Genomic DNA, 12,337 nt, shown 5'->3' with positions numbered 1-12,337 from the left:
CAAAGAAAAGAATAAAAACAAGTAAAAAGTTACTAATTTGCAAAAGTAATGGCAGAAGGGAAAGCAATGGTTTAATGCGTTCAGTTATTTAATGCAACAAGATCAATTTTTAAACTCCCTTGAGCTGCTGCCACGAGCAGTGGAGCTGCAGAGGAAGGGCAATCAAGCCCATTTTTGCCTTATGTTTGGGGCATTGCTGTTACTGACCTGATTTACAGCTCGCTGCAGCCCAAGTCTGGGGTACTGATGATGAACAGCCAGGCTCAGGTGTTACACCACAGATCAAGGGGATTTTCAGAAAAGGCTCTTTTAAAAAAGTTGCATTTTCATATAAAGTAACAAAACTTGGCAATGCTAGCTGAGTGCTCTGTACAGGTCTTCCAGTCTCCCCGCGCGACGCTGCAGAATTACCAGCCCTTCAGAATTAGAGATTCTTCATTCGGGTCCAGTAACTTCAGCTCTGCCACAGCTTGGCCCAAGTCCTTCTCTCACACTCACAAGGCAGAATGGTGGGTCACGTCCCTACACCTAACGGGGAGAGGAGTCACGGGGGGCTAAGGGGCCCCCACCGAACCAAGGGAAAGGAACTCCAGAAACGCGGAAACAAATCCCTGCCCACTTCCAGCGCCCATGCAAGTGACATCTCTGGGGAAGGCGAGCAGCCCCGCTGCCATGGGCAGCCCCATCTCCAGCGCAGGTCCTCAGCACCGCGAGCTCTGGGGGCTCAGGAGGACGCAGCTTCTCCTGCGCGAGCCAGCCCCGTGCTGCCCCAGCAAAGGGCGGGTGCACGCCCCCTCCGCACCGCTACCTGCCCCGCAGAGTGACTACGTGACACAGTCCCTTCTGCACTCCCGTGCTGCAGAGGCACACCAGGGCAGACAGGGCAGGTGAAGAGACCTCAGCGGTGGAGCCTCTCCAACAGCCAGCCTGCAGCCAAGAGACGCCTTGGGAGCCTGCAGCATCTTCTGGCCCCAGGCTCGGGGGCTGAAGGAGCGTCCCAGAACACCTCAGGCCAGCTACTCACGTGCTGAGGACATCAGCGTTGCTGGAAACTCCGATCCTCGTCGTGACAGAGGAGGACCAAGGAGTGGAGCTCACCCCGTCTGTTCTGCTGCCTGAAGGGAATGGGAGTTGAGGCGCTGCCAGCAGCAGCAGCGATGCCAAAGGGAATGAGATTAGAAACGCATCTGTCTTGATAAACTATTAAATAAAGGAAAGGACTTTTAAAAATATATATCTATATACTTTATAATATATAAATTATGCTTGTCTTTTTTGTAACGTTCCACTATATTTTACCCGTGAAGCTGAGTGCCTCAGTGTGCATGAGGTAACTATTTAGTGTTTCATTTCACTTTGTGTGTGAGGGACAAAACTACTTCAGTTCATTTTAATACAGTGCAAATAAATGAATTGCCAGATTTACTCGGTGAAACTCCAGCCTAAAAAAGCTATTTCTGTGAGCAATACAGAGGTGGGTTTGTTGCCTAGTTCATGTGACTGGGTGTTCTTTGGGAAAGGAGTCTGCTGTGCACACGCAGTGCAGCCCATCCCAGTTAGGTCTGGAGATGCGGGGCATCACCACAATGAGCTGGGAAAACCGGAGTCCCCACCACACACCGAGACCTTCTGCTAGCTCTGTTCTCCAGCCCTGGAAACAGATCCACGTAAGCAAACCCTCAGTGCCCGAGGAAGCTGCTCTCTGCTCGGACGTAACCTACTCTGACTGTTCTGATTACGGGATCTGGGTACCAGCCAAAGTCAGCGATAAACAAAACATTAATGACTTCACTTAAACGTCCGCCTCCAATGGCTAACTGGTCCAGACAATTGGTACACAGACAATATGCTATTAATTCAGCCCAGTCTAGGCAAGCAGGGATTCTACACTGTGAGTATCTGACAGGCTTTTAAGGGACATACACGAAAATTGCAGATCTCCATCTGTCCAAGGCCGGCAGTAACAGGCTCCCTCTGACAAGCTCACAGAAGAGGTCAGAAGCTGAAAACACCCCGGGGCTCGTGTCCCCTGTACATTCCTGGGGCAGGCAGCCCAGCAGAAGGGAACTGATAGTGCCGGTCCCCACACTCGTGCCTGCTGCGGCTCAGGGCACTGAGATCTTCAGGGTTATCCAGCTGACATTTTTCACTAAATCCAGAGGCAAATGGCATTTGTGGTCAGCGCTGCAGAGGCAAAGCACCAGCCACGATCACCCATTTGCAAAGGACCTAGGCATGATGTCAGTGCTCCCTTTTGGCCTTTCTCCTTTAAATTACCTGTCCTGAACCTACAGAGAATCGATCCCCACCAGAGAACTTGGCAGCTGTTACACGTATCCCGTGATGAGACAGGACTATTTTTGGCCACTGTACCCTCAATTCCCTTAGCAACTAATTTCTTAAGTGTTTCCAGTTTGGTCTTTACTTCCCCAACGACTGCTCAATGCCATTACTCCTGATCTCAAATGAGAACAACTGTTTTCTGCCCACTTCAGTATCTCTGTGTATCTACAAACAACCAAAGTTTCCCTGTACATTTGCCTTAGCTCCTTCCATAGCACTCAAGTTCAAGTATCTGCTGCTCTTTCTAAACTGAGCTGAACCCTGCAGCGGAGGTTGCAATTTCATTTTTCATCAAAATGAAAGCCTTCAGAGCAGGCTCAAAAATGTTACGTGGAATCCAAACCTGCAAGTTCAAATCAATTGCAATCATCAACAGGCTCTTTTGGACCGAGAAAAACAAACCGCACTCATTATTTAATATCAAGATGGCCAGAGTCTGGGGAAAAAAAACAACATGCTTTATAAAAAGTGCTCAACAGCTATTTCTCTGACCTTTCTCTCAGGAAGCCACACTTGAACAAAGTGCTTAGCAGAGTTTGCTTGTTCCTCCAGCCTTTCAAATAACTATTTTCTAAACAACCTTTCCAGTTCCACAAAAAGGTTTCCAAAAAATCCTTCTACCTACCACCTGCGGAGGTAGTGACAGACAAATGTTACATCCCTGTAACAAAAGCCAAACCAAGCAAACCCACCAACCAGAAATACAAATGTTGCTGACCATCTAAGCATCTGTAATTCATAAAATCGCCTCTATCATCTGCCCCTTCTCCCTTGTGAACTAAGAACAGAACCAATTTATTGTCTAATCACTTGGACCAGAACGGGCAAATTCAACACATCCTCAAGGAGCGAGGATCTACTTGCAGGTGTTGGCTATGCTATCTATTCTTCACACATGCAGACAGTTTTTACTGGTGTATTATCAGAGCATGGGCTGCTTAAACTGCATAACAGCTTCCAAGCCTCTCCCGTGCTGAGGTTAGCCAGCTCGGCTGTGATGGGATCAGCAGCAAGTACCAGTTACATAAGGGGACGGGGGCATGTAACAGATGCCTTGTTTTATTCTGGCTGGCACATGAGTTAGTTCACATTAGAACAAAGACAATGCTAGCTCCTTAATTTTTCACTGGCGGGCTGAGTATTTGGCAGGTCACACCGTGAAGTTCAGTGTTCACAACAAGGGCAGGTTGGCTTTAAACAGCTATCCCTTCATGCGGAGCAGCTCAGTATCTCCCCTTTCCATCCGCACCAGATGATACAATTCCATTTTTGCACCAGCTGGGTATATTTGGCTTGAAGGGAAACCCTTTCCCTTCCCATGAGCTGTTAGTGGTACAGTCTGTTACCTCGTTTCTTCTCGCCTCCCACCCTCTCTCCCCAGGCCCCAACCGGCTAAGTCCATCCTCGATCTGGAGTTGAGACGCAAGCCAGGTCCTCCTCTCCCAACCTCATACGCTGCTGTCCTCCAGCAGGGGCTCCTTGCCATCCGAGCCTCCAGCCTGTGGGCTGTGGGCATGGGTCTGGGCTCCGTTACTGTGTTTCTTGTGGCTGCCTGATCTCAGTGCAAGGTTGTGTTCTGGGATGAACAAGGCCACCAGGAGCGACAGTAGGACAGAACAGGCCCCAAACAGGAACGGAGGCCCTGGGATAATGCTGCTCTGTAGGGCAAAACAGAGAAATGATTAACACTTAAAGCAAGGACAGAAGCAGACCAACAAACCAAATGATAGAGCTGAACCAGTTACCTCATCCGTCGGGTTGGCCATGTTAGGTTTGGAGGCCTTACCCAAAGTTTCCACCTCAGCCATCTCATTCAACTCAACATGGAAGAGATAGAAGACAAAGCCATAGAGAGCTGGCCCCAGGCCATTACACAGACCCCGAATTCCAGTGATCATCCCCTGCACTACACCTGGGGACAGAGCGAGGAAAAAACAGATTTGCCTCCAGCTTTCTGAAGATACTTATTTTATTTAAGGGTGCTTACATACTTAAAGGCAAACATTCAGGTCTAGATTGTCACACAATCTACAGATGAAGTGGTGAGCTGGCAGTTAGTTTAGCACAATACCAGGTTTTACAAAAAACAAGTAATGCTGTGCTTGTTACTTTCTACAATGAAACGAACACGGGCACATCAGCACGAACTTCTAGCTGAGTTGGGGTTTAACACAGCCAGGCCAGAGGACTCAGGGTCAAAATGTGAAGCAGGTGAATGATCAAACAGCAGTCTCCTCTCTACCCCTGCCAAGTGACCCTGAACATCTACACGCATAATTTAAGAATTCCTTCCCAAAGCACCAGCTACGGCCACAGACAAGGCAGTGTCATTGCCACCGAGTATAAGAGAGATAGTCTACAGCTGGCACAAACATCACTGCCCGCCCCTCCGCCACCGATGCCAAGAGGTAGAACACGTGATCTGAAGTGCTGCTGGGATGAACTTACCCGTTAGACAAATCATCAGTTACTTACCCTGTTGGTCAGGGTCTGCATTCCTAGACACCATGGCACTGATGGCCGGGAAGGTGATGCTAGACATGGCAGCCACGGCCCCTGCTGCCCACATCATCCTTGGAGAGAAAGAGGCAGCAGTCAGGAGGCAGGCTCCCAACGAGCAGCTGCAGACCAGCAACACGCGACGCAGCATCTCCCTCTGGCGGGGGACAGGGACCTGTCACAGAGCCACGGAAGCACCGAGGGAGAAACCTGCACACGCCAGTAAGCAAACGTTGGCAAACGCTTACCAAGGCTGTGATCCGAAGCCATACCAGGCAAGCTGCAGGATCTGGAAGCCCAGTCCCAGTAGGATGGTGTTTTTATTTCCTATCGAACGCATGAGAATTCCCAACACTACTGTCTGGAAGTAAAAGAAAAATAGGTGCTTTCAAAGTAAGTGCAGAGAGATGACAACACTAGAAGAAAAGAGGACAGGAATCAGAGGGAACTCTTGCTGCCATCTATCATGCACAGGCACTCCTCCATTCTAATAACATCATGCTGGAAGCCAGCCCAGTCCTTCTCACGGCAGTCAGAGCACAATCTGTGGAGTTTTACAGAGCAACACAGGGCCACTTCACAGTTCACCACAATTCGGTATTCAGTGACAACAGGTACGTCCAAAAGACGGCAACAGAGGGACCGCAGGTACCTGTGCGTGGCACTGACGATGTCTGTAGCCACAGGGATTTTGAGAAGTCACCTGCCCCCATTATCAGAAGTTTAGGGCACTCCCACAACCAGACTGTTAGAGCACAAACAAACATCGCTTCTCACCTGAGCCAGTATAGAGAGAATTCCAACTACACCAATAAAGGCTGCCACAGTCTCAGAGGAAAAACCAATGACCTGTAAAAGGGCCAAAAAGGGACTTTTCAGGCAAGAGATTTGTACCATGCAACAGAAGCCACTCCACCAATGTCACTAACATTTATTGACATGGCTTATCAAATACTTAAACATTAAACAACTGTACGTTCCATTACCTCACTAGAATAAAATGCCTCCAAAGTGGTCACATTTTTTAGGAAAGCTGCAACATGTCGCTATTAATTATGGTTTCAGCTTTACCAAGCTATTTGCCAAGATTAGGTTCTCATGTACATGCAGTTCAGACAATATTTCTAGGCCAGGTTTCTGCATTCAGAGCCTTCCCTTATCACAAGGGACTGACCTGTCGCAAGTACAGGAAAAAACTGGAATACTGGCCAGCTTCAGGAAGGTAGGAGAGAAAGACGGTGATACAGATGAGCAGCACTGTAGAATCCTGACCCACTTTCCTCAAGGACTATAGAAAATGAGAGGAAAAAAAAGTTACAACCATTACATATTCTCCAGGTACAGAGGAAGCAGAAGTGTTTAAGTTACCATCTCATATCTAAGAAGTGAATGCTTGAATGAGACCAGACCTGCTCATTTAGAAGAGCCCTCCATAAACACCCTGTGCTCATAAACAAAGATCACCTGCCATTCCAGGTGAGTATGTGAACACTCACAACACACCCGACCAGATATTAAAATTACATCAACCTACACCCTGGAATAAGGAATTTTTACCTTTCAGTTTCTTAGATACACAGTCAAGTACTTTTGATCACCATTTTTTCCTCCCTCAGACTGCCAACATAATCTTCCAAGCAAGCAGAGGTGAGGTGAAACTGCAAAGTTCATCATCATTAGCAAGGGTCCTAAAAAGCCAGGAACACACAAGACTTCTCCTGACACAATCCTACTATTGAGTAAAAAGAACCTGTATTCAAAACATCGGCACATTTCCGCCAAGAAATGCTCTTGCTTTAGGACTTCTGGAGCTGCTTTTAGACATTCTTTAGCTACATTAGGTTAGGCAGAAGCTGCTGGACAGCTTTAGACGTACGTGTGCAGTCTGCTGTCAGTTTAGCTCTGTCAAGGGTACAGAGTGTTTATCTTCACCTTTTGTGGAATTCATCTTTCATTTGAGAGAAATAGCAGAACTAAAGCACCTATAAATATTACCAGAGTGCAGAAAATCAGCGGCAAGATTACTTACAGCAAATGGGTCTGCTTGTTCCCAAGAGATTGGAGCTCCCCAGGAGACTGGGCGCATCTCTTCTGGCAGGGATTCTGGCACAGCCAGTAGGATGAAACCAATATCCAGCAAAGCAACACCTGAAGCCAGCACAACCACCAGGGTATCACCATAGGCTTGGGAAAGGTATGCACCGATGGCTGGGCTTGTGACCAGACTAGCAGCAAATGTGGCTGACACCTGGAAGCATAAAAAATTAATACAGCCTATTCTTAGCAGCACCTATTTTCTCCTCCACAGTAACCCAAGGGTTTTAATTTTGGCATCTTTGATGGAGATAATTCAGGTGGACCAGGACTGCTGTACACGGGAAGATGGCACGTTCTCTTGGTGCAATCTAGGCTAAGTTCTAGCAAAGGGCAATTAAAGCTATCCTAACAATTCACGTCCAGTACTTTCAATAGCCCTATAGGAAGGGCACGATCACAGGCTGCTCGTACACATGCTGGCGTCGCAGCCTGACCTCTTTCATGGTGCAAAGAAGCTGACAGATCAGGTTGGTTTAAAGGCCGGGCAACGATACGACTAGGATTCAGATCTTGGAGGAATTAGCGCAGTCTCTCAGTGCTCAGTCACAGAGAAATGAGAACAGGGAGACTATATTATTAGTGAAGTGCCTATCACCTTGTAGCAGGTACGGTGCTCAGGCTTGTTGTCAGTAAGTATCCCAGCCTAGTTTTATACCACTCCTAACTGCAAAGCCCCAGGTATTTCCTTCAAGAGGCAAGCCTGTTGTTTAGCTCCTTACCAAGCCATACGCCGTGCTGCGCTCATGTTCCTGTGTGATATCAGCAACGTAGGCAAAAATCACAGAAAACGTGACAGCAAAGACTCCAGACATGGAAATGACAGCAAAATACCACCTGAAAGAGATGTTACCAAAGGCAAAGTTAGAGACCAAACACACGATGGAGTCTACACCTGCTAATTTACCACCTCTCCCTTATTCTTCCTTCAGTCCATCCTATTTAATTGCATCACTAAGCGTTCAGTAACACCAAGCTTCAGTCTTGCAGCCTATGAAGTTTTATGGCCTTTTTTCCCCTTATTTTATGGCACAGCACAGGAAGGAAACATTCCTTGATAGTGATAACACACCCATTAGGAGAACAGACAGCAGGTGAGGTAAGAAAGACTTTCTTCCTGAAACTGAACCCTCTGGTGGAACTGGGCATGTGAATCATTCTCGGGACTGAGGAAAGGGGACATGCCCAGGCTCCTTCTCCATCCGACAGACGCTTCCATCTCATCCCCAAACGCAGTACCAGCAAATCCTCCATCATTCAGCTTCACACTCTCTCTTCTTCTAAAAACCTCTCAGTTGTAACAAGTGCAAACTCACCATGGACTGATCTTCATAAGGGGAATTGGCGCACATGTAAAGAAGACAGTGAGGAGGAGGAAGGATTTCCTGCCCCAGACATCAGAGAGAGCACCAATCAGTGGGGCACTTAGAAAAGAAAGCAAACCCTAAAAAAAGAGACAGAATGACAGAGAGAAACCCCCTAGTCAAATTCCGATTGTTGACAGCAAGAGCTTTTGAAGATTTCATCTGAAGATAAAAATAAGAGGAGACAATCCATTCCTATTTCCTACAAGCAGGCAATGCTACCAAAACATAACAGTTCATTAAACTGCTCACATCCTTTTTTTTAAAAAAAAATCCTCTATCAGCTAGACACTGCTAAATACCCCAATCACTTCCTGCTCTCTGCAGCTGCTCAGCCTGCAGCTGTGGTCTTCCCATGCACACTTGTGCAGCAGGGAGTCACCCTGCCAGTACCTAAAAAGATGCTGGCACAGCTCCATCACATTAACATCTGCTACGGTTCTAGGGAAAGCTTTCTCTTATAGCTGGAGATAAGACAGACCTGGCCAAGGCCATTAAGCACAAATAGAATTGTTCAATGCCTTTCGACGTCTTTCAAACCTGAGACAGGCAGGGAAGAGCCTTTACGTGTATCAGGACATGCCAAACTCGCATCTAAGGAAACCTCTCCGAAGCCATTTTTGAGATCATTTTGCCTGAACCAGGGCCGAGTCTTGCCATGCTCCTGAGTCAGAACACGTGGCTACTGCTCGTTCACTGCGGCTGCCTTGAAGTCTGCTCTGGGAACGCCTGCCTAGCTCAAACCACCGTGTCCACCTACCGTACCACAGCATACTCCCTGCTTCGCTTGGAGAGAGCCCAGTGAGCCCAGCTTAGTTCAGCTTCTATTAACCAGCCAGTTCAGATGTCATTGATTTTTTTGTGTTGTGATTCTCCGCAGTACGGTTACAAGGCTGATCTCCTGCTGATTTAGAATATTCTCAGCTGAAACACACAGCTGCTATAGCCCCCAAACCCCATTAACAAACAGCACACTTCATGCTGTAAGACCAGCTACACGAGCTACCCAATTTTTCTGCTCTATCAACTCTTCGTTTTCCATTAGGATTGGCAGTGAACAATCCACACTGAAATACGTGCATCAAACACTGGTTGACATCAGCAAACGACACGGATTATAATGACTTGTCCCTCCTCGCATTCATCTCAGACTAAATGCAAGCCCAGGCACTGGTTAGACTTCATTACAGGTGCCTGTAAGAGTGGAAGGGAAATTCTTTACCTTGACTCCATGAATCAGGCCATTCATCAGGAACGTATGCTGAGGAAAAGTCTGGTGTAAGACCTAGGGGGGAGGGAAAAAAAAAAAAAAAAAAAAAAGAAAGAGCAAGCTGGCAACTTTTACAAGGTACCTACCCACTTCTGCAGGCACCTGGCAGCCAGAAGCTTGTAAGAGCACAACAGGGAGCACCCTACGAGAGCCCCACCGCTGCACCTCCACGTGGAGCTCTACCTCACCTCTCTGGTCTGTAAAGTATTCCAGAACGCTTGGGCAAAGCTAAGATTATTTGAAACATGCCTTTCTCTATCCCTGTTCCATCTGATTTCCAGAGGTACAGGATGTGGAGCGCCAGTGTAGGGCAAAAGGTACAGTCTTTGGTTAAGAAGTCAAAGCCTTGCTCAACTTTCTTTCCTTAAGCTCCCACATGCACTTTTACTTTTTAAATACCTTAAAAAGTGATAAATAGCAGTACATTACAAGCAAATTCTAGTAACTTCAGGACTTTCAGATCTTTCAGTCCTCCTTTACTGAGATCCTCCAAAAGCTTTCAAAAGTCAAACTCATGCTTTTCTCCAAGTAAAGCAGGAATAAACAAGGATAGAATTGCCCAGAACCATTAAGAAAAAAACGCAACTCTAACTCCAACAGGAAAAACAATCCGGTACAATCCACTACACCTTGATTTTTACTTCCTAACTCCAAAGGCCTACATCCGTATCTTCACCCTCAGCATCCCAAGGCGATCTCATGTCGGCAGGAGGCAGCGCTCCCACGGAGACCCACTCACCGTTAGCATCGGGGTGGTCAGTAAACCCCAGGCAAAGAACTCCAGGAAAATCACCACCACGGCATGGTACACGCTGGGCTCTCCGATCCCCTGTCGCTGCAAAACAAAGCTCATCATTAAAAAGCGCCCACGTCCCGGCCTGGGACTTGAGACGTGTGGTTAAATGCCAGCTCTGACCCAGGGTATCCTTGAGGTGATGCACCGCTGGCAAAGACCAACGCATGCTGCAGCCTCTCTCCTTCTGGGCTCTACCAGTCCCTGCCTCTCCTGCAAAGCCAACCGTTGTTGTGTTTTGGTTTTCTTTTCCTCCCTCCCCACCCCTCCTAAGAATTAGCATCTTTGATACCGCTAAGCTTTCCCTAAAGGTGACTGAACCCATCATCCTTTCACCCCTGCACCTGTGCATATTTTGACGGTAGCACGCGCAATGAAAAGACTCCGGGAGTTCAGGAAGGTGTCCGGCACGGTGGGAAAGGCAAAGTCCTCAGATCAGTTAACAACCAAACAGAAACAACGCAAAACCCCTCAAGGCCTTGCCTTTCTTTCCTTAAGGATCTCACAGCACTTCTGGGGCAGCATTTGTTCTCACTTCACCGAGCGCCGGGCCTCGGCTGCTGCCCCGAAGGCTTCCTGCGGCCGCACAGGACACGCCTGCAGAGTTACGGGCTCACAAGGAAAACAAACCACAGGGAGCTGGAGGAAAGCACCCGAGTTTCAGTGGAATTACATCAGGGAACTGCACAGACCAAACGTTCAGGAGCACGGCGTGCTGCTCTATAGGAACCAATTCCTCGTGGTAGTGCTGATGATTTGAACTCAACAAGAAGCGTATCCTTGCCCTGATACACAATTAATGAAACCACCCCAGCAATTCAGACAGCTTCCAATGACTTGAAGAGTATCCAGGAGCTAAAAACAAACTTCCATCAGCCGCACAAATTCCAGACCCAAACGGATCTTGGATCTGGTACGGCAAACCTCACTTCCAGGGGCATTTCTTGCAAGCTTAGGGAATGGGCTTCTCCAACACCTTCCTCACAACTGACTGACGCTTCTACGTTGTGCTCTTGATACGGAAATTATTTACTGCACCAGACCAAAGATGCGTCTTTACCGGTACCTCCTGCATTCACTGCTGAGGGATATCCAGGGACAGGAATTCAAGGAACCTGGCACGTGAAGAGCAATGTCTCGCCCAGCCCAAACCCCCAGGTTCTGGCAGGCCCACGCTGCACTTCAGAGAACTGATGCAACCATCAGCTCACTAGGAGCCGAGAGAAGGCAGCGAGGGAAGGAAGCTGCTCTGCTGAGACGCCGTGTACGTGCACGGATTCCATTAGAACTGCCTCCCACGGACAGGCTGCCTAAAAAACAAGTCAACAGCTCCGGCACGAGAGGCTCCCTGCCCGGGGGGGGGGACGGCCGTTCGCAGGAGGAGATCCCTGCGGGGGGAGAAGGCCCGGGGTGGCACGAGGCCGGTGATGAGCTACGGTGTCGTTACCCACCTCGCTCCTCTGGCCTAGCACCCGCTCTGTGGAGAGGAGCGGAGCCCTGTCCTCCCCTCCATCGCCCCTCTCCGGCCCCTCCCGACCAATTAAGCCCCCTTGAACCGATTACACGTTGCTGTCACGACAGCGACCGAACAGCCGAGCCCTGCAGGGGGTAAGCACGGACCGAGCCCAGCTCCGCCCGGTCCCGCCGCCCGCCGCCGCCTCGTCCTCGCGGCGGCCCTCACACACGCAGGGCTGCTGCCCCGCAGCAAGCGGGCCCGGGGCTCCCCGAGCGGGCCGCTGCGCCAGGCGGTGCGGGGGCAGCTCGCCCCGCGCGGGGCGCTACCGAGCACCGGCACCGGGGCACCCGGCGGCGGGAGGGCGGGCGAAGGCGCGGGGCGGCCTCGGGGCCACGCCGAAGCCGTGTGGCCGCACCGGGGCCGCGTCGCCGCACCGGGGGCTTAGCGGCCCACCCGGAGGCCGAGCCCGCCACCGGTCCCGGCCCCGGTCCCCCGCCACTCACGCCGGCCCCGTCGCG

The 12,337-nt window shown here is 49.4% G+C and overlaps 1 protein-coding gene across 1 annotated transcript; it reads right to left on the bottom strand.

The window, feature by feature from the left end:
- Positions 1-2,721: 2,721 nt before the first annotated feature.
- Positions 2,722-12,337, bottom strand: LOC118155406 (hippocampus abundant transcript 1 protein-like; the record flags this gene model as incomplete). The annotated part of the gene is made up of 12 exons (XM_035308672.1): positions 2,722-4,001; positions 4,089-4,255; positions 4,819-4,916; positions 5,091-5,203; positions 5,620-5,691; positions 6,017-6,130; positions 6,872-7,090; positions 7,659-7,773; positions 8,253-8,380; positions 9,523-9,585; positions 10,310-10,405; positions 12,323-12,337. Coding segments are annotated over 12 exons (1,410 nt in total), but the record flags the coding sequence as incomplete, so codon positions are not given.

The sequence above is a fragment of the Oxyura jamaicensis genome, chromosome 28, assembly GCF_011077185.1.
Source record: "Oxyura jamaicensis isolate SHBP4307 breed ruddy duck chromosome 28, BPBGC_Ojam_1.0, whole genome shotgun sequence".
Classification (NCBI taxonomy): Eukaryota; Metazoa; Chordata; class Aves; order Anseriformes; family Anatidae; genus Oxyura; species Oxyura jamaicensis.
The sequence above is the reverse complement of the archived record's forward strand: the minus strand, read 5'-3'. Positions and strand labels throughout refer to the sequence as shown.